This window comes from Poecilia reticulata, linkage group LG20, assembly GCF_000633615.1.
Source record: "Poecilia reticulata strain Guanapo linkage group LG20, Guppy_female_1.0+MT, whole genome shotgun sequence".
Lineage (NCBI taxonomy): Eukaryota > Metazoa > Chordata > Actinopteri > Cyprinodontiformes > Poeciliidae > Poecilia > Poecilia reticulata.
In genome coordinates, this window is record NC_024350.1 from 22252437 (window position 1) to 22274711 (window position 22275).

Sequence of the window (22275 nt, forward strand, 5' to 3'; positions counted from 1 at the left end):
TAAGACTTAGCGGTCTGAACTCAATCATGTGATTTCACCGATGACCAAGAAGCTTCCTTCGACAACAAACATTATCGTGTTGTACGGTATATTGAATGCTTTCTTCATGAACCTTTGTTTTCCCCTCTTAGCTAACATGTATTTAACGTTTTGAGATAACATAACGATTGGACAAAACGCTATTTGTCATCACAATGGCGGAAGTGGAAGAGCAGGTAAGCTAACAGGCTAATTTTGATGCATTAATGTACAGTTTTATAATTTCATTACGAAGTTTATTCTATTAAAATGGCAGGCTGACTTTTTAAGGAATATTCAGTTTGCCATTCATTTAATTTGGAGTACGTAAGACACATATCTGAGATGATGTAGCTGTGCTATTGCGAGATTTCTGTAATTCTCTCAAATTTAGACCAAAGTCACAAATATTTATCATCCGATCTGGCACTGAAAAGTTTTTGTTTAAAGAAACTCTCCGTGTTTTTATTTTTCCAGGAAAGGCAGCAGAGTGGGGAATTCACAGATGAATCTGAGGTAAAGCTAGTCATTACATCATTTTGTACTGATGCTTTCTTTCTCTTTCAAAAACAGAAGCAGGGGAAATGAGTGTTTGAGTAGTTTGTATGAAGGTAAGCTTATAGAGAGGGGGAAAAAACAACACAAGGCAGAAATATCATGCAGTTGCACCAGTATGTCAGCACAGAAATGCATCAACAACATATTGTTAACGTCAGAGGGGTGTGCATAGTTCTGTCAAGCCTGGATGATTTTTAACTCGTATAAAGCTCTGTGTCCGCTGAAAGGACTGTAATACATCAACACAGCTTGATCCCCGAAGGATCTTTGTCAGAGTTTGAGAGGTGTCAAACACTCATGAATTACAGATGGTTTTCCAGATCTTTCAACATTATGACTGAACTTTGGCATGTTACAGTACACCTGTGCTCCGGAGAATCACATACGAGCTAAATAAAACATGACTTCTACACGGCAGCCAGGGAGGAAGCTGATTTTTAGGTTTTTGCACGGGAAGCAGAGATAAAATAAATTATTAGAGGTTATGTACGTTTGTCTCAAGCAAGTCACAGTGAGCTAAAGAGAAGCATGGAAATCCATAAATTATGTGGAATATTTAATCCAATGTATGTTGCTGTTTCCGCATAAGATAGAAAAGCGGCTTTAATAAATTCTGCTTTTGAATGCAGCAGTTATAAATTATAAACTGTGTAACACAGAAACACTTTCCAGCGTCTTATCCACTTTAAAGTCAGAGAGAAATTATTTTAGTTCATTTTTAAATTCTCCTTATTTTAAGTCTGATTGAATATGTATTATATTCTGAAGAGCCATTTTGCTCTCAGGCCAGTCAAAAAAAGTTTTTGATCAGAGCCACAAATGTCACATCCCCTTTTGAAAAGACATTTGATGAATTTTGATAAATAGCTACTTTAGGGAATGTGTTACTTATTTTTCAAAGAACAGCCATTTTATCGCTGTTTATAGGATTTAAAATAAAAATAAACATCAAATTTTGCAATGAGAGGTTGATATTTTTTTCTGTGGGATAGAGTTTATTTAAAGAAAAAGGAAATGTATAGATTTTTAATGGTTTCTGTCTACTTTTAAGTATTTTATTATGAAATTAATATTTTTAGAGTCCCTGTGATTGCTACTTGTAACTTTGACTTGTTTGCATTTCCTTGTGCATCATTGAGAAAGAACTACTTTAGATATGGAATGTGATTTCTTCTTGAAATCACCTCATTTGAAGTGATTAACTCCCAAGTCAATTTAGAGTGCATTCACACCATCCCTGTTTAGTCCGCTTTTTTCAAACTCTGGTTTGTTTGCCTAGAAAGTCCGGTTTGTTTGGGGAGATGTGCGTGCGCAATCAAACTATTATTTGGACCAAAGAAAGCAAACACTGGTCCTCCTAAAAACCTATATCTCCGTTTGATTGAAGTGAACTCTGGCGCAGTTTGCATGTATATTTGAATGCCAAGCAGGCTGGAGATTTTTCCAAAATCAATAAGCGGACTGTAGTGCTGGGAATTCTGGGTAAATACAGGCAAAAAAAATCTTGTACGTGTCTAGCGCTCCTGGGAGAAATGGTTTGTGGCCTTTTGCCAAAGACAAAAGGAAGATCCTACAGCCGCTAAAATCTGACTCCGCTTTATTTTTGTTTAAATTTCGTGAAGAAGGAAGCTGTGCTCAGTGTCTTCTTCAGAGGTTTTGTTGTCGTTTTCTTCACTGGTTCTTGTTGCAGCGCCACCACAGGTGGAGGGTGGGAGGAGCAGGTTTTCAAAGATTTTGAATCGTTTGACAAAATGAACCGCAACTGCTGAAAATGGAACAAATGTTGTAATTTTGGTTCCCAGTTGAACCGAATCTACTATCAGGTGTAAAAACACCCTTCATCCCCTTGAATGGTGATAGGTCAGCCTGTCAGACTGCATGATTTATTTTCTGTTGTAAAATTTTTAAATTTAAATACAAAATGTTAAGGGTTTTGCAATGACCCAGATGACGACCAGAAGCCAAAATTCATTCGATTCTGTTAATTACCAGACCAATTAAATATATTTCAGGTTTTGCTGGAGTCTTCACCTCACCAGGTTTTGTCCTTTTCCTTGCACCTTTGGAGTCGAGTTGAGCCAGAAGCTTTTAGATCTCTGCATCTTCTCATGAAAACTGGGGTCACATCATTTTTGTTTTACATTGAGCTTGAAAGTATTACTTCTGAATCTATTTGCTGTCCAGACTTGCATGTCATATTTAACACAGCTGGATGGTTAGCTACATGCCACATTATTTTCTTGATATTGAAGGAATTATCTCCTCAATCTGTGTCGAGTTTAATCCTTCTGTCCTGTTTTATGCTTCAGGTAGAATGTTATCCTTGACGTCGTCACATTGAACGGTTCAGCATGTCGTACTTAAACTGACAAGAGGCAAAAGAGCGGCGTAAACGATTACAACACAAAACCCAGTTCTTTAGTTGACAAAAACAAAAGGCAACTTACAAGATAGCAAAACTTTTAAAATGGGTATTTTCTCTGTGGGGATGAAGTTTGCCTTTGTTGTTTGATACGCCTTTGAAACCCGTGACAAATGCCCTCGCATCAGAAATCTCACAACCAGAATACACAGGAAATAGCCTAGATATGGCGTTGTTGAGTGGGGAAGGATTGTTTTTGAAAATAACATTTTTTCCACGCTATTGTCCCCCACCTCCAAGCCAGAAGCACATAATGGCAGACAATGTTTTGAGTTGATGCACCCTCTGGGCAGCCACAGACTGTGCAGCATTGGTTATAAACCGAATTATGAGTAATATTCAAGCTGTGACCGGCCTCCAATGTGGACTCATGCTGGAAAGTGTAACACAGTAGAATACCTTAAGTTTGTCTTATGAAAACAATAAATGCATGTATTTCACTGGGGACGAGCAGTACCAAGAAAAGAGAGGTGATTCTTTTTCATAAAGCATTTCATGCAAATTAAAGCAAAAGTAGATGTGTGCACACTATCCTTTAAAAACCTATTGATTTAATACAGTGGTACTTGCTGCTGATTGCAGTGAGGGAACATGTTATTCTTTACTTTTGCAGATTTCTCATATGGTGAATAAAAATATCTGTGAAAAAGTAAAGAAAATAACAAGCTGCGTTAAATTTATTGCATTTTTTATGGTATTTTCTATGTTTGCAGCGTGTTTTCTGTTGCATTTGTTTTCCTGCGTTTGTGTGGTAAGGAGTTTGCATCATTCATGCGTTTGCAGAATGTTTTGCCGTTTGGTACGTGTTTGCACCTGTCAGCCTGGGTGCTTTTTTCTGTTAAATGATAACATGGCCTCTCCTTACATATTATATGTAGACTTTGTTAAAACAAAGAAAACAAATTTTTCTGAAAATATATATTGTTTTTTTTTCAACTCCGCTTGTACAGACACTAAAACTAAACTTTCCAACCATCTCAGTGATTTCATTGGCTACTACTAACTACTGTTTGACATTGGTGTCTTAAAAATGACAACCCGTTCATGAAAATAAGTAAATGCAAGTCACCAAGATTTGAGGATAGTTTAGAAATTATTTATAAGATGTTTATTGAGAAATGAATTGTTAACTTAATAGATGCATTTTTCACGTAAAAATTATAGATAAATTTTTATAAATTTTTACTCCATTGGTGTTCTGAAACAAAAGCATTTAAAATCCAAACATGGTCTAATTGTATTTATGATCAAATCTGAACTCTGGATTCATTATATTAAGGCTCATAGCTAGTTATTGGTAATACTTTCTTTAAAATGGCTACAAATTATAACAATTGTGAGATGTAATGCAGTCTGCAGTAGTAAAATTAAACTCTAAATTTGGTGTTAAAAAACCTGAGTAAGACGGTCTGATTTAATATTTATGTTTATATTATTTGTCTTAAGTGAAGCTGAAAGGGTTAATCACTTATTTAGAGTAATTAGAAAAAAACCTTATGCAACCCAGTAATAACCAAGCAAGCATGGTTATTTCTGTCACTATTATGCAACACCATACATTACCCTAAATATTTGGTGAAATCTGATTTGGCTCCATCATGCTGTGGGAATGGATTTATTCCAGGAAGGCTGATCTGAGCTGTTGGAGCTGAAAACAGGATCATTTTGGAAGAAACTCTTTAAGCGACTACGTGAGACTTGGGTGGAGATTCATATTGTTTCAGGACAGTGACCCTAAACATTCAACCTGAGTTATGACAAGGGTTTAAATCAAAGTGTGTGTTTTTATAGAACTCAAACTAGGTGGAGTTTTGGGTAGAACATATTTATAGACAGTGTTTTTTTTTTTTAATCTTAAGTGCAAAATGTATACATTTTTGCACAATTTTGGCTTAATTACTGCTCTCTGTATGTTTTTCTTTCTGAAAATGACCTTTTTTAGAATGTGTACACTCAGGTTAACGATTAAATTAGTTGACGATTATTTCAATAATCAGTTCATCACGATTAATCCGACTAATTGTTTCAGCCCTTCCTGTAAGTAATTATTTACCATTCCTGCTTAGTTTTCAAGAAAGTATCTTCAAGCCCCGTTCCCTACAGCATCTTCTGACTTACCTTTGTTTTCAACACAAAATACTAAACGGGGGGACACTTTGTATATTCCTTCTCACTGCATGATGGACCATTTTCCAAGAAAGCTCTCAGAAGTTTTAGAGGTGACCCTGGAGTAATGACTACCTTTTAAGAACGTGTTTTGGTGAGAGCCCATCTCCTGTCTCCACCAGGAGGAGGACAGCGAGGAGGAGCCCAAGCTGAAGTACGAGAGGCTCTCCAACGGGGTGTCTGAAATCCTCCAGTCCGACGCAGCCAGCTGTATGACCGTCCACGACAAGGTGAGGGTGATAATCCACCGCCCACGAGGGTGTTTCAGCTTCAAGTCCAATCATCTCCGGGGGGGATTTTTTTTTCTTTTTTTTTTTTTTTTTTATGTTTACGCGCACATTTGAGAGATGCCATCTTCAAAGTTGGTTTTCGTCTCTTCTTGCTGGATCTGTTGAGGCAGGCCATTCTTTTCTCACCTAGCCTCCTTGCTTTGTCCCTCTCAGGGAGGTGCATCAGAAGGCACCATTGTCTTTTCCTCTGTTTTTTTTTCCCACTTCTTTCATATTTTTTGCTCCTCTCCTACTCTCTGCTGAATGTAGGATTTTTTTTTTCTTATTTTTATTTTTTTAAGAGAGCCACTCTTGGCATGATGTTTAGCCGTCGTGGCACCACCAGCACACCCTCACGCCTGAGCAGAGCAAAAGTCAAGCCCAGTTTCGTCTCCTCACCTGATGTTTTATTAACAACAATTGATTTTCATTTATTTATTTCTGCTTTGAGGATTCAGGTCTTTTTTTGTGCCGCAAAGAAGCTACGTTTGTTAAATCATAAATTAGATCCAACTGTTTTTTGTTTTTTTTTACTTCGTAATTTTTGTGTTTTTCTACCTTTAGCCGTCCGGCTACATGTGTGGTCCCCGTGACAACCCCCTACACCCTCCAAAGCCAGCGGCAGCACACGCCGCCTTATGTTGCCTCATATTTTAAGTGTCTGAATTGGAATTTCATTTGAACAATTCCCATCCTGATAAATCCCTTTAAAAGTCGCTCCGCCTCACAAGGCTGAACCTTTTATTTATTTATTTTTGGTTATTTTATTTGGGGAGATTGCAGGGGGCTCTGTCTGACATGCTCAGCTGTGCCTGTAAATATAAGCATTTCATTATAGACTGCACTGAAGCATGGTGGGCTCGCCGCACATCCACATGCTGCTCAGGAAGGGAGGGGGATTAGGAGACGGCATGCAGCAGGGGCCGGGCTGGAAGAACACACACTTAATCTAATGCTAGAAGCCCCCCGGTTTCTGTAATTTTTTTTGTCCCCGTGGACCTGCACGCACGCACACACACACACACACACACACACACACACACACACACACACACATCCACAGCCGTATGGACACATGCATCCCTGCTGAAGCCTTAAAACACAGAAACCAGTTGCTGCTCAGGAGGAGAAATGAGTCTATCCTGGAAAAGAAGGCGATTGGGTTGCAAGAGGAGCATGTAGAGTGCATTTATTATGCTTAAGCATTTTAATTTGAGAGGGGAAATGCCATTTCACACTGTCTGCTTTAATAAATAGGGCTTTTCCACTCCCTGCAATTTCACAGCTTTGCCTCCAAGCCCACCCAATCCCCACTATGACCACGTTCCAGGAAATATTTTTTATCCTTTCCCACAGCCAACTTTTTTTCTTCTTAAAATTGTTAAATATGTCCTTGTTTAACTCACTTTTTGTCTTTTTTTTTTTTTCAGTTTCTTGCTCTAGGAACCCATTTCGGAAAGGTTTTCCTGCTGGACATTCAAGGAAATGCCACTCAGAAATATGATGTTGTGAGTATGAAGTTCTCAGATGTTTCGCCATGTTGTGTTTTAGCAATAAACAATCATTGAAAGTGTTTGATCGCTGTGATGCCAATAAACATTTTTACATTGATTATTACAAATGGCACAGATCATTTTTGGCATGACCTTTTGAAGGAATATAATAAAATAAACCTGACAGGAGTATGCATAATTTTTAGTTCAACTGTAACCTAAAAAGTTGTCCTTAATTTTTATTAGGTTGATCAGAGCGTCAATGGAGTTTTCATGAGTAATCCTTAACGAAGTCATTTGTAGGGAGGTACAGGGGCCTAAAATGGGAACAACACATATCTGCCATCTGAGAAGTAAACCTGCTCATATCTATAATCCAAGGCACAATCATAAAAGTTTAACTGGAACTGCCGCAAAGTTAAAAAAGAAAAAATTTGGAGGCACGCACTGCGAGTGAGAAGATGAGGGTATCTCAAAGGCTTGCTGCTGGAGCTATAAGCAGCAGTTAAAGTGACATCTAGGGTCACCGAGTCGCCATAACAACAGCTGGTTTAAGGCTTTTGTACACCTTTTTACAGGGACGCCTTTAAATACTGGAGGGAGCTACAAGTCTTTTTACATTCTCAGCTTGCATAAAGAGAAAGAAATTCAGATCGTCTTGGTGACCTAAAAGCTAGACGGAAAAATTCTGCCCCATTAAAGCTACTCCATTTGTAAAAAGCTAATCACGGTTCATACAAAGCCTATTTTGTCAACATTTTTGCTGCCGTCACTTTTACTTTCAACAGTTTTTGTCTTTAGTGTGCATTTATTTATCCTGGAAGTCCAATCGAAATCAGAAATCTCTTTTCCAAAGAGCCAAGATAGCAGCTTATGATTTCATTTAGTGGCTGTTTAACATATTTTTGTTCATCTGAAGCAGATGTGTTAAAGCAGAGGAACATCTACAACATGCAGCTTTGAGAACCAGGGTTTAGAAAAACTGAAGCGTCCCCAGTGCCTTTTAGTACTGCACAATATTTCACAAATATATCATCATTGCAATATTGATGCATGCAATATTCACATGCCAAAGAACTTTCTGAAGTACATTAATAATATGCAATCCAAGTTTTATGAATTTGTATTTTATCTGTTCCTGGGAAGCCTGTGTGACACTTTAGCCCAATCACATTGGCTCTTTACGACATTGACTAAGAAGAATCAAAATTAACTATTTTTACCTCATAAATGCAATAGATTAAATCCATCGTCGGATGCAAATCCTGTAATGTTTTTGACCTGTTGGGTATCTTTCACTGCCCTTGACGCCGACACGTCTCGTATATTTTTAGTGGATTAGATGCTAAAGCTGCTAAAGAATCAGGAGAATTTGAGTTAATCAGTGTCATTATTATACTATTCAGCCATGCTATCACAGTTAAATGTTTTCCTGATGTACGTGTGATGGTTATGTGAAACATTTTTAAATGTGAGATCATTTAAGGTTTTTTCAGGATCAGGGTAGCTCCGATTCATAACTATGTGTTTTCCAATGTTTCATATGGAGCAATTTGTTGAAGAGGCTGGTTAATTAATAATTCCCCTCATAACATTTCCCTTTGCTGTTCTAGTTGATTGTGTGGAGATGTGCTTCAAATACATAGGTCTTTGCCTAACTCTGTTATTTCATTTACCATAAAGCTTTCGAGAGATGAGTGTCAGTCAGGGAAACACATTAAACATAAACATTTTTATTCTGTTTCTTTTGATAAACGTAAAAAAGAGAAGATGTCTTCTTTTATTGCTTTGACCTGTAGGAACCGTTCAAAGCATAATTTGAGTGCATAGACAGAAAGTAGGTTGCTTATTGGTTTCAGGCCTGTTGTTATATCAGCTTTGAGCAAGAATGTAATTTGAAAATCAGTAGTCAGGACTGAATTGATCAGCACAAAAGCATCTGTTTTATATTACAGTACCTGCACTCAGGCTTTAAACTGCTTCAAGTCTAGCTTGCTGCCAGATAGCCATCATTTCCTAGGAAACAAGGAAGCTGAAACCTCTGAGTTCAAGCTATTGGCTTTAAATATGAGTCTCTTATTTGATAATCGACACAACTTATCTTTTGAACACTTACAGTCTATAACTTTGGACTTGTTTTTGTAATCTAAAAGCATTATTAGGGAATAAATTACAAAGTTCTTCTTTATATGCCTATTTCTTTATTTTTATGGTGATTAAAACCAGAAACATTTAGTCAGTTGGACTGAAATATCATGACCTCTCGTAAATGCTATTTTGTGCCATCTGCAGAGTTCAGTGAAGATCAACCAGATCAGCCTGGATGAAAGCGGGGAAAATGTGGGCATCTGCTCTGAGGACGGGAAGGTGAGATCCATCTGCCCATCAGTGCAGGCTGCAGATTCTTCGTCCCACAGCTTCTTTCCAATCAGTCGTTTCCCATCTTTAAGCTCCTCTTATCAGCCTCAAACTTTATGTTAATAATCTGAAAGTTTCGGAGACAATTCTTCCACATTTACAGCATTAACCTGGAGTTTTATCTCCCCGCAGATCCGCACGTAAATTTTTGTCGCAGCATTTTGAAGAGCAGTTTAAGGGATTGCACGCTGATGCGTTGAGCTGTCAGTCAGCCATCAGCTCTTCCATGGGTGTCATCTCCATGTTCTTGCTGTTATCTTGTCTCTTTCCATCATTATCACTACCCTTCATGGATGCTGTCAAGATATGCTCTGCGATATGGCGCTGTCCCCCTACTTTCAGCAAAAACAAGATCTTGTCGCATAAAAAAAAATGCAGCAGACAATTAAAGCTGATGCAACAGCAGTTGTTCACCACCAGTAATTCAGTTTGCTGTTAATCCTTTGAAATTAGACTTAATCCGTAATCATTAATGCGAACAAGTAGATGGCATCTAAGTTTTATAATATTCCTCCGTCTTGGGAGAAACCTGCTCAGAAACTGGCCCTACTGTAGCAAACTGAAGCTGTGGTCAAGTCCAAGATTAGGACTTCTGTTCTAAAGCCTTCAGGGTTTAAAAAAATCAGCTTCTCCACTAATTGGTGACCCAGAGGAAGAGCAGGGCGCCAATCAATCTCTTTTCCGACCACTTTTTCCCCTGCTGGCCTTGGATAGTTGCAGAGACAGCAATTAAAGGAGAAGCGTTCAGTAATTCACCTCTGCGTTTGTGTTTCTGCTGGCTCATCTCTGTTCCAGGTTCAAGTGTTCGGCCTCTACACGAGAGAGGGCTTCCACGAGAGCTTCGACTGTCCTGTCAAAGTACGTTCCCCCCCGCCCCCCTTGTAACTTCTTTTATCATCTTGCAAAAGTATTCATGCTCCAAGCTTAGGGCTGGGCAATGTGACTTAAAAATAAAATGTCTGATTTTTTCCATACCAGATCCAGCTTCCAATTTTAATTGTTTTTTTTGCTTTCTTTTCTAATAAAGAAATTACCAAAGATGCAAAACATTTTCTAAAAGTGACTTTTATTTCAATCATCCATTGTATGAGTTGTACGACAGAGTATTACGGCCGTGCTATGAGAACTTTTGTTTAATTACGAGAATATAGTCATAGTTTTTGCAGAAACACTGAATAATTTTCACAGAAAAACTTATTATAATGATGTTTTAATGACAATAAAGCTTTGATAGACAGGCTGAGGTTGGATGCAGTGCTCCAGCAGACATTTTGAAGTCTCAAGTGGATTTAGGTCATTATATTACACACATGTGAACTCTTTAATAATTAGGTGACTTCTTAGGCAGTTTTAAAACATAGTTTTTTTTTATTTAGGATGCTGAATGGTAATGCACAACAAATGTTTCTTTTTTTTTAATTTATTTTTGTAAAACATTTTACAGACCATATATTATTTCCTCTGTACTTAAAAAAAAAAAAACCACATGACTTTGCATTGATCAATCTTACAAAACTTTATTAAATATGTTAAAGTTTGTGTTTGTAAAGTCTTAAGCTCAGAGAAAAAGGCAGTGAATGTCAGTGATGGTGAAATCTCTTCTTTTCATTTCGCAGGTTGTTGCTTTACACCCTCAGTTCAGCAGATCAAACTACAAGCAGTTTGTCACCGGGGGCAACAAGGTAGGTTTAAACCGTACTTTCCCCCTCCCACTAAGCGGTCATTACATACAGTTTTCAGCGTTTATAGAAATTCTTCTGCCGTAATAATTCCTTCCTGATTGCGTCCGGGTGAAACCGATTCCCATGAAAAAAAACAAAAAAAAAAACTAAGTGACTTTGGCCCGGCTCGGAAGGCAGAACTCGGGCCTTTTGTCTAGTGTGAAAGGCTCTTACTTTTCTGTCTCTTTGCTGGAGTGCTCTCGGCACAGCCGCCCATTTTCACAAAGTGCTATTCTCTCTGCAGTGTTTCAAAAGCAACGCTTTACGAGCGCAGCAAATAGATGCTATTATAAAGAGGCTACATAGTCTTAGGGTTGTCTTTGGGAGGCATGTATAGGGTGAGATGAATTTGAACATTAGATTTGATTTCTTCCTCCTCAGAAAAAAAACATCTGCCTATTAAAAACGAATATAGTACAATAGAGCTTTGATCTCACGTCATAAATAAGGTGCGCTGACGTTTACGCAGCAGTGTGAGGAAAACTTTCTCCGTAAAACTCCAATCACATGGTTACTTTGCCATTTTCTTTCAATTGCTGCTGATTCCTCTCCCTTCCATGTTGTGAAGGCCTCCACAAGGTGCCTGTGATGAAAATCAATAAGCCTCAACGGGCGCCACATCCTGTCAAAGGAAATTCAATTTTGTCTCCCCAGTTCTTTTGTCGTATCATCTCTTTGTAGAGCAAACTGTTTATTAACATAGCCCAAATGCTGAATTAGAGCGAATTCTCCCTCTTTGGTAACAAATCTGCACCTCTTTTGGGCAGGAGCGGAGGGCTTTTTGTCCAACTTCATAAAGTCTAGGATGCCGACAATGCAGAGACTGTGCAGGAGATGAATCCGACGTGAGGCTGTGAATTCCATCTGTAATGATAACACAGACGCTGATTTTTAAATATGCTTCATTCTGCACCTATCTCATTATCCCCAATAAATGGTGTGCAGCCAAAAGAAGCAGTCGGCATCATGATGAGAGATGTGAAATCATGCCTTTAATGCAACACATTTCCAACACTGCCTTTATGGCTTCCACATGGTCTGCTTGCAAAATTTGTCGACCCATATGTGCGTCCAGAATGACTTCTTCCATCAGTGAACGTGAAGCTTGTCCTGCTTCACTGGAGTCAAATGAACAATCTGTCTTAATTTCCCTTGTGCCAAAATGCTCTTAAGTGAAATTAAGTCTGCACACAAAAAGGAAAAAGCAGGCTTTATGTCATTATGTACAGTTTGAATTGAATTTATGAGACTTCTGGTGGCACTTAGGCTGAGCTGCTGTTGCATCAGTGCAATATGCTGTTAATCTACTGCCCTCTGTAGGTTCCACTGCATTACTGCGCTCTAGAGGTTGACGTCACAGTGATGTATTCATACCACCTTGAACTTTTCCACTTTTCATAATAATGTTACTACAAGTTTTTTATGTATTTTGAGATTTTATGTGATAAACCAAAACAAGGTGATACTTAATTCGGATATGTAAATAAAGTGTAGTTTTTTTATATAATTAAAAACACTCTTAATACCCAATTAATAAAATCAACTGCCTTAAAAACACATAAAATTAGCAAATAATGTCAGTGTTTGGTTGTTTTAACCAAATATTTTCTGTCTTTGGTAATTTTGACAAATTATAATTCACACACTTGACCATTTGGTGCAGACACACAAGTGTTTTCCACTTTACAATCAATTTTACAAAAAAATTCCCATGTGAGCATCATCCTTTGACCCAGACTCCATATTTGATGAATCTTGGTATATGTATCTATCAGCTTGAAGAGTTTTGGACAGGAGGCTTTTGAACACATCTGTGACCGCTACAGGTCACTGACCAGAATCACTGCTTCGGGATTTCCTCCAGCTGAAGCGAGTGTTTGTGGGATCAGGAAACCTCTCGAGGTCTGGCTTGACTTCTGATAACTTCAGTTGGAGAAATGTTCCCTGATTTCAAAACTCTGGCTGAAGTGGCTCTTGTAATTCCAGTTTGCAGTGTGGCACCAGAGCATAGATTCGGTTTCCAGATCAACATTGAAACAGCCGTCTGTCCGAAGCAAAAGTTCAAAACACTTTAACCTCTGCAGCAGGACACCTTGAGACGTCTGATGAAGCACAAGCAGATGCTTAACTCGGGTTCAAGCCGACGAGGAGGAAGTTGTGAGACTGTGTGTTCAGGTCACAGCAAGAGAATCGTTCACAATTTTATTTCAATCGTTTCATGTCATTGTTTATGTGTAGTTATTGGAGCCACAGTCGGTGGTTTTTGTCACAGTAGGAAAAAAAGTTACATGTATTTATCTACTTGATGTGTGATGACGCAATGTGAATTGAATATGTCATTATCGTTTTAGAAAGTGACAGGTAAAAAAGTGGATTGATTTTGTTTTTTTTGGCCGCTGTCAGTCAAAATGACAAGCCATTAAAAAGTCTAGCGCAACCTCTGGTCTGTCTGTTGCTGATTCTCAGTATAAATGTTTCATTCAGGCCTCGGAGATTTGGTAGAGAACAATAAACAGCAGCAAAGTCAGGAGTAAGATTGTAAAATCTCAAGCTTTGAACAACAAACTCAAAACTCCTCAATCAAGAGTATGTGATAACTGCAAACCTGCCAAAGGGTGGATGTCCACAGTGACAGGCTTGGTTGAAAGAAACTCATAAGAAGTCCTGTTTGTAGTTTGACACAAGCCATACAGGGGACCAACCAGACATGTTAGAAGAAGGCACTCTGGCAGGCAACATATGTCTCATATGTTCACAGGTTTGCAATATGATTAAAGGACGAAATAAAGTTTTGTTTTCCAGGCTGATTTGAAGCTGGTAAATCCTGAAATCTGATTTCTGCGCAGAATTAAAAGGAAAATGTTAGTTTCAAAGAGATGGCTACTTAGAAAAGCTTTTCCTTTTGATATAGTCAGTGTATATTCATGCGTTAAAATGTCCTAGTCAAAGTCCAGACCAAACTCTTTTGGCAGCACTGGAAAATTGATGTTTATTTGTCCTCCTGGAAATGGTCCTCGTAACAAATGATGTCCTGTGTAGAACAGATAACATGTTACTTGCTATTTTATGTGGGTTAATCACAAAATCTCATTAAAATCCAAAAAAGGTTTATTGTCAAAATGTGGAAAGGTTCAGGAGGTATGAATAGTTTTACAACCACCGTCCAGTAGACTCTGCACCTGCTTTTTCTCCTTTAAGTTGCTCCTGTATGAAAGAAACTGGCTGAATCGCTGGAAGATGCAGGTCCTGCATGAAGGAGAGGGAACGATCACCAACGTGAAGTGGAGAGCCAACCTGATAGCCTGGGCCAACAACTTGGTGAGCGACAGCTTCACCAACCTCAAGCCTCCAGGGATAACTGATTGGATGCTTATTTTGGACATTTTTTTTCCTAGGGAGTAAAAATCTATGACTTTAGCACCAAGCAGCGGATCACCAACGTGCTGCGGGACAACGTGAGTCTGCGGCCCGACATGTACCCCTGCAGCCTGTGCTGGAAAGACGACACGACTCTCATCATCGGCTGGGGAACCTCCATCAAGGTCTGCTTCTTGTTCGTTTCAGAACTTATTTCAGACTCTACCTGCCGCACGTTTAAGCGTCGTCTTGTTGTTTCTCCTCAGATTTGTGCAGTGAAAGAGCGAAATCCTACTGAAATGAGGGATCTGCCCAATCGCTATGTGGAAATAGGTAAATGAACCATGGCGCAGTTGGGCAAATATTATATCTGCTGACGTCTTAAGGAGGTTCACCCAAACATTTCTCAGCAGTTCTGTGATTTAGAAATTTCCCTTCTTTTTCTTCATAATGAACAGAATTAAGAGTACAGATATTAGTGGATGCATGGATGTCTGATTGTTTATGATTAATGTAACTAAACCTATGAAGGAAAATGACAATTTCAGTGTCAACAATACATTTATATTGAAATGTATTTATCACATCCATAAAGTACTTTTTTTGTAATTGTTTAGCTTGGTGGTAATGAAAACATCCCTTTTTATTTTGCTTCTACAAAAAGATATTTATTTCTTTTGTTGTAGTTTAGTTTTCTTAAAAAAAAACTAACATGTTTGGATTGCATTTATTACATTATTTTTGGTTTTGTGTAAATATAAAGTATATATATCTTCAAATGATGTGATATTTATCCTTTATTGTTTTTTATCTTATCCTGTCAGTTGATCTTTCTAAAGGTAAGATAAGATATGATGAAATAAGATATTGCTTTATTAATCCCACAGTGGGACATTTTCCATTGTTACAGCAGTACAGAGGACAGAGCAGAACCAATATAAAAATCTATAAATACAAAAAATACAAGAAAAAAATAGAAATACTGAAACAGTATTATATGAAATATAAAAAAATTAAAGTAAATTCCAGGTTTATTGCTAGCTAAGGTTTAGTATTAATCATTAAATACAATCAAGGAAAAAGCATCAAAGAATTGAAATACTGTATGCAACATATCTCATCCTAAACCGCCTGATCTTTTTTTTATGCGACTCCTAACATTTGGCTCCTTGCAGTGTCTGCATTTGAGACGGAGTTCTTCATCTGTGGTTTGGCGCCGCTGGCGGATCAGCTCGTCACCCTGTTTTTTGTGCAGGACCCCACGAACCAGATGGTAAAGCTGTCCCAAACGTGTGCATTAAAAGAACGTAAAGAACAGAGAGGATTTAGGAGGATAACCCGTTACGTCTGCATGCAGGATGAAGAGGATCGTGCACGGCCTCGTCTCGACATCATCCAGCCTCTCCCCGAAAGCTGCGAGGAGATCTCCTCAGATGCTCTGAGTGTTCGCTTCTACCAGGACAACGAGTGCAGGGATTACCGCCTGGGTGAGAACATCAAACTCGCCCTGGGAGAAATGTCACCCTGCCTTCTTCTGCAGTCTGATTTTATTATACATCGACCACCAAATGTCAGCGGTAATGCTCTGCACGCAGAGCCATAAATGTATTTTCATTAACAGAGCATTCAGAGGGAGAGTCGCTCTTCTACATCATCAGTCCCAAAGACATCGTTGTGGCTAAAGAGCGAGACCAGGACGACCACATCGATTGGCTGCTGGAGAAGAAGAAATATGAGGTTTGTGTGGCTGAACTTTACCCGAAGGCTGCTAAAGGTTAAAGAGGAATGTCAAGAGTTTAATTCTGCATCCTTTGTCTGAGACAGGAGGCGCTGATGGCTGCGGAGATCAGCTTCAAAAACATCAAGAGGCACGACGTTCAGAAAATAGGGATGGCTTACATCAATCACTTGGTGGAGAACAGAGACTATGACGCTGCTGCCAGGTCAGTACAGAGTTTGTCGCAAGTTTACACTGGAAAAAGAAACAGGCATGTTCTTTCAAATGCAAAAATATATTCTAAAAAGCGAAATTTAGACAGGTTTTAACCAGTTTAATCAATCTGAATCTAAATAATTTTACTTAGAGAGTTAATTTGGGTATATAAACTTTAAATTAGCAGTGGTTTTTTGTTCTCTGTTTCGTTTCATTGAAGTGTCAAAGCTGTTCTTTTTCCTGGGTGGAATAAATATGCACATAAATCTTCACTGTTTTTTAAAAACAGAAGTTGGATGCACAAGTTTATAGTGTAAAAATTATACACAGAAGCTCAATATGTACAGAAGCTACATATTGAGCTTCTGTAATTGTTTTCTGATCGCATATTTGGCCCATTATCTGGGTAAAACTGGTAGACTAAACTTAAAATAATGACATCATACAAATCGGCTAGAACAAGGTCTGGACCTTTGGGCCTGATTCACCAGGCAAACATCAAACCATCCAGCTTTTTATTTGAGATGGAGATTCCATTGAGGCTGGGCATTTTTCAGGCCAAATCTATTTATCATGACCTACAATATTTTCTGATTATTGTTGTGGGTATGAAATGTTTTGCATGTGTTTTTGCTTTCAGAAAATGTCAGAAGGTCCTTGGAAAAAACATGGAGTTGTGGGAGAATGAGGTGTACAGGTTTAAGACCATTGGACAGCTGAAGGTAGGACTGATTTATTTCAAACAAACCTAAACATGTCTTTAAGTTGCCGTCATCTCCATGTTTAACCTCTCCTTTACCCTCAGGCCATCAGTCAGTATCTACCGAGAGGAGATCTGCGTCTCAGACCGGCCATTTATGAAATGATCTTGCACGACTTTCTAAAAACTGACTATGAGGTGCTTTGTCTTCTCTTAGGGTTGTAAAATGATGCATTTCAGTGATCACTTACTTACTCTCTATTTCATCTTTCTTTCCTCTAAAAGGGTTTTGCCACACTGATCCGGGAATGGCCCGGAGAACTTTACAACAACATGGCCATCGTTCAGGCCGTCAACGATCACCTAAAGAAGGATCCCACCAACAGCACGCTGCTCACCACGCTGGCCGAACTGTGAGTGACGCTAACACATCCACCATTTTAGACATTTAGCTAAAATTCTTAACACTTTTCCATTTGGGGCGCGATGCCACCTCAGGTACACTTACGACCAGCGCTATGACAGAGCCTTGGAAATCTACCTGAGGCTGAGGCACAAGGACGTCTATCAGCTGATCCACAGACACAACCTATTCTCCTCCATCGAGGACAAGATTGTCCTCCTGATGGAGTTTGACAAAGAGGTGAGACGACAAAGCTGATATCTGATCAGATCTCAAATGTGTGCACATCAAGTGTTTTTTGTAACCTCTCCACTTTTATTTAAAGATGTGCCTCGTCCAACTTACCTTAAATATCTATATAAGTTGTGAAAAGATGCGTGAATTAGTTTGGACATATTTAAACAAAAACTTGGTTGAAACATTTCTTTTTGAATCCCTTAACTAAAGCCACTGTGTGCAGACATGTTAGTAAGGTTCTAAATAACGTTACTGAGCAAAGACATCAGCTAAGAGAAGGGTTTAAAAAAACATAACTTGTAATAAAACCTGAAGGAAGTATTGGACAACAGTGATATTACAAAAAACGCAATGTCAAGAATTTTGCAGGAGTTTCCAAGAAATGCTGGTTGTGCTCTGTGTGTGACAACAATCTACATGAGACATTTTCTTAAAATGAAAAATGACTAAATTGTCACAGTGCTTTGTGGGAGTTGAATTTTATGGGTGCTTGTCTAAAGTTGTTTTAAGCTAAGTATGAGTTTAAGGGAGTGCATGCTCATGCAACCAAATTATTGCAGCTTACTCACGTTTTCCATCTTTCCCAGCAAACTGATTTGTTTTCCTTTCAGGTGCAGGATATATGTCACGTTAGGAGTGGAAATTGTTATGAAATTTTGTATGTTCAACAAATAACTTTGTTAATTCTCAGAAACTTTATACATACAGTTCTGTTCACATAATGTATAATCTTATGTTGCTAGAAAGCTGTTGATATGCTTCTCGACAACGAAGACAAGATATCTGTAAGTCCACTTGGTGGTTTTGAATCTTTCTGTTCTTTACAGAAGTGCGCCCTCTGCTGACGTCTTCTTCCTTATTTCTTCCAACAGATAGACAAGGTGGTGGTGGAGCTAGATAGAAGGCCTGAGCTGCTTCATGTGGTAAGTTGATTTTTAACTGTTGAAGTCTGAAGAATCAAACTTTAATCGGACGGTAAAAGTTTCATCGCTCTTTCCCCGTCCCAGTACCTCCATAAACTGTTCAAGCGGGATCACCACAAAGGCCAGAAGTACCACGAGAGACAGATTGGTCTATATGCAGAGTACGACCGACCAAACCTCCTACCTTTTCTGAGGGATAGCACCCACTGCCCTCTTGAAAAGGTGCGCCCTGCCCTGGAACATGTTAAAGTTAGTGAAGCTAGCAAAAACAGTTCATAACCTCAACTTATTTTGACTTTATTGCTCAGGCTCTTGAGATTTGTCAGCAGAGGAACTTTGTAGAGGAGACTGTCTTCCTGCTCAGTGAGTACTGATGGATGAACATGTTTGTTGTTGGAAATGAGAAAACTAATCCGCTCTGTTGCTCGCAGGCAGGATGGGGAACTGTAGACGAGCCCTCCAGATGATCATGGAAGAGCTGGAGGACGTGGACAAAGCTATAGAGTTTGCTAAGGAGCAGGACGACGGAGAGCTGTGGGAGGATCTCATCTCTTACTCTATCGACAAGCCACGTAAGACGTCCCATCTCCACTGCGCTAATTGAAGCTATAACCAGCTTCTTGCCATCTCAACCGATTCATTTTTTCTCATGCTGTGTTTTTCATTTCCAGCTTTCATCACTGGCCTCCTCAATAACATCGGCACTCACGTGGATCCCATTCTGCTCATCAAACGCATAAAAGAGGGGATGGAGATCCCAAACCTGAGAGACTCGCTGGTGAAAATTCTCCATGACTACAACCTCCAGGTTTGTCCAGTTTTTGCTTCACCTGGTCGTCTTTGCAAAAAAGAATGAAGTTTCAAACATTCTCTATGTTCCAATAAAACACTTTATTATCTGATCCATTGCAAAATTATTCAGACTTTTTCATATTTTATCATGTTGCCACCACAGACTCAATTTTATCAGGATATATGTGGTGGACAACCACCAAGCACTGGATTGGAATATAAAAATCTAAATCCGCTTTGCTTTACAACGGGACTGGTGTGTTCAGGGTGATGTCCAGCATTTGGTTTCCTCTACATTTAGTATATAGACCCAAACCTTTAGTTTTGCATCTCATCTGATCAGCTCTTTCATTTTTATTTGCTCCTTAAACACCAACATCTTTAAAAAGAACAGCTGAAGAAACCTTATTAAAAAATAAAAAGAACAGCTGTATTTATACCTAAAATAAAAGACATGCAAGTGGAATCTATTTACTAATGGGGTGATTTCTCAAGGCAACATATAGCACTCCAATTTGTGCACAGGTATCAAATAACAAACTCACGTTTGTGGTTTTAACATGGAAAAATAAAACTCAAGGCATTTGAATATTTTTGCAAGCTTTATTTACTGTTAGTCCAGCTTGTACAGTAAATATTCATATAAATATTTTTATTAAAAATAAGTTCTATCCAGAAGGAGGTTTGCTTTTTAGGAGTTTGTTTTTTAATTGATCTATTCTGATTGATCCAAAACAGAAATTTCATAATGGATATTTCTTAATGTAATAATCTTTAAATCAGATTTTTTTTTCACCTGTTTCCAAGATTCTTCTTCGGGAAGGATGCAAAAAGATTCTTGTGGCCGATTCGCTCTCCTTGCTCAAGAAGATGCATCGGACGCAGATGAGAGGAGTCAGGGTCGATGGTGGGTCTTTATATCGATGAAGTGGAGATAATGGACGTTAACCCAAACTCCTAAACATACCGTTTCTGTTTTGTTGTTCTAGAAGGGAACATCTGTGAGTCGTGTCACAGCACCATATTACCCTCAGGTAACGGGACGCTGTTGCAGCTGTATCCAGCTGTGCTAACATTGTTTGTCTAGCCGGGGTTTCTGTCTGTGTTTCAGATATGGCCCAGCCGTTCAGTGTGGTGGTGTTTCACTGCAGACACATGTTTCACAAGGAGTGCTTACCATCTTCAGGAACTGTAGGTGGAATCTAATGAGTTTTCATTATATCATTGTTTTGTTTTGGTTTTTTTATCTTTAACTTTCCTTTCTTCTCAGATTCCTGGGCTGCAGTTTTGTAATATCTGCAGTGCAAAGAGGCGAGGACCTGGAAGTGGGATACTTGAGATGAAAAAGTAACAGCTTAAGGCGCGTGCAGCTAGTGGTCCTGTTTGTCTCCTTTTCTTCTTTTCTTCTCGATGCATTGATCAATAAAAATCCCTTTTCCCTCAGTTGCTGTATATTTAACTGTAACAAGTGTAAAATGATGTGCTTTGTTCTGCTTCCCACTAATGTTATTTGCTGAAGAAAAATAAAATCATTCAAACTCTGTCTTCAGTTTGGATCGGATTGTTCTGCAGGTAACCAAATCCTGAGCAGGATAAAATGAACACAGACTGAAGAGTTTCTCTGAGCTGCAGAACAGCAAGTAGCTGTGTAAAATTAGCTGTGTAAAATTAATTTAAGAAAAGTGATGGGAAAATATGCCATAAAATAGTTTCAGAATTTCTAGTACAAAGAAAAATAAACCTACTCTTTAATGTTTATTCAATAAGCAGAATATGAGTGCAAACAAATGGACTCAATAACATTGTTGGCTATTCAAATTTCACATTTTATATATTAAAATTTAAAACTTTTTAACATTTATTCCCTGAGTTCAGTCTGTTTTTGTCAATTTTTAAGGAATAAATATGGATAGGTATTGAACCTGCAGAAACCAAACTGCAAGAAACTGGTGGAAAGCCATACCTTACAAATATTAGGGTTGTAAAAATTAATGTTGGTAATTTTCACAAGCAACCAGAATTTAATTTCATTAAAAAATGTAAACCCGTATTGGGTATCAAACCATCCAAGCTTCTTTGAAAAGTTATAATAGGTGCTGTGCACACACAGGGTCTCTAGATGAATACTGTTATTTGTGACTCTACTTCTTCATGATTGAAATGGTGTTTACAGAGTCCTGATTTTCCCAAAATCTTCTATCAGAGCCTTCATGTTCACTATCAAGATGAAATAATTGTTCTGACACCATGTCATGAAGTTGTCACCTGCTCTGTGATCAGCCTCTTCTGGTCATACCAACCTATTGGTGATGACTGGTAGGCAAGTTGCCCACATGGATAGGTAGCAGCAGGAAGCTGGAATCGAACCCACAACATTTGGATTGCATTAAATCTTACATTATTGGAAAGCCTGTTCGTTCATTGCTGTTTAGCCACAGTGTATTGACCTCTTTTCTGTAGTTTGTCTTATTGTTGACAAGGCCCCCGAAGTTGTATTATCTTCAAGTTTGATATAGAGGTTGCTGCTGTTTTGTGGCGTGAACATCCTCTGAACACCTACAGGTTGCCCTTCTCAACTTCTATCTTTTAAGATTGACTCCAGAAATGAAAAACCGTTTTTACAGTGAGAGTACAGCCATTTTCCAATACTATATTTTTCATGGGCACATACTTCTCAATGTTCTAAGATTTATTGCTATAAAGAAATAATGAACCAAACTTATTTTCTTCCATTGTGTGAAAGGGTAGTTTTCATTAAAAAAAATTTTGTGATGACGTTTTTGAATAGCTTTATTTTTTTCAGCTCTTCCACAGTTGTAATTTTGCTTCTTTTAAAAGGTTGACTTGACTGAACTTGTGCATATC

The 22275-nt window shown here is 38.5% G+C and overlaps 1 protein-coding gene across 2 annotated transcripts; it reads left to right on the plus strand.

Moving 5' to 3' along the window:
- Positions 1 to 20954, plus strand: vps41 (VPS41 subunit of HOPS complex). Of its 2 annotated transcripts, XM_008396661.2 has the most exons (29): positions 1 to 215; positions 496 to 534; positions 5287 to 5394; positions 6864 to 6941; positions 9219 to 9293; positions 10140 to 10202; positions 10961 to 11026; positions 14264 to 14383; positions 14461 to 14607; positions 14689 to 14755; positions 15247 to 15261; positions 15598 to 15695; positions 15780 to 15909; positions 16044 to 16159; positions 16247 to 16365; positions 16996 to 17077; positions 17161 to 17253; positions 17341 to 17468; positions 17554 to 17698; positions 18439 to 18480; positions 18568 to 18618; positions 18703 to 18840; positions 18927 to 18981; positions 19050 to 19190; positions 19290 to 19426; positions 20218 to 20317; positions 20400 to 20444; positions 20522 to 20601; positions 20681 to 20954. In XM_008396661.2, the coding sequence occupies exons 1-29, from the start codon at positions 195 to 197 to the stop codon at positions 20759 to 20761; spliced, it is 2580 nt and encodes an 859-aa protein (XP_008394883.1). In that variant the 5' UTR covers positions 1 to 194; the 3' UTR covers positions 20762 to 20954. The 2 variants fall into 2 exon arrangements, with proteins under 2 accessions (XP_008394883.1, XP_008394885.1); XM_008396663.2 differs by lacking the exon at positions 15247 to 15261.
- The last annotated feature ends 1321 nt before the right edge of the window (positions 20955 to 22275 follow it).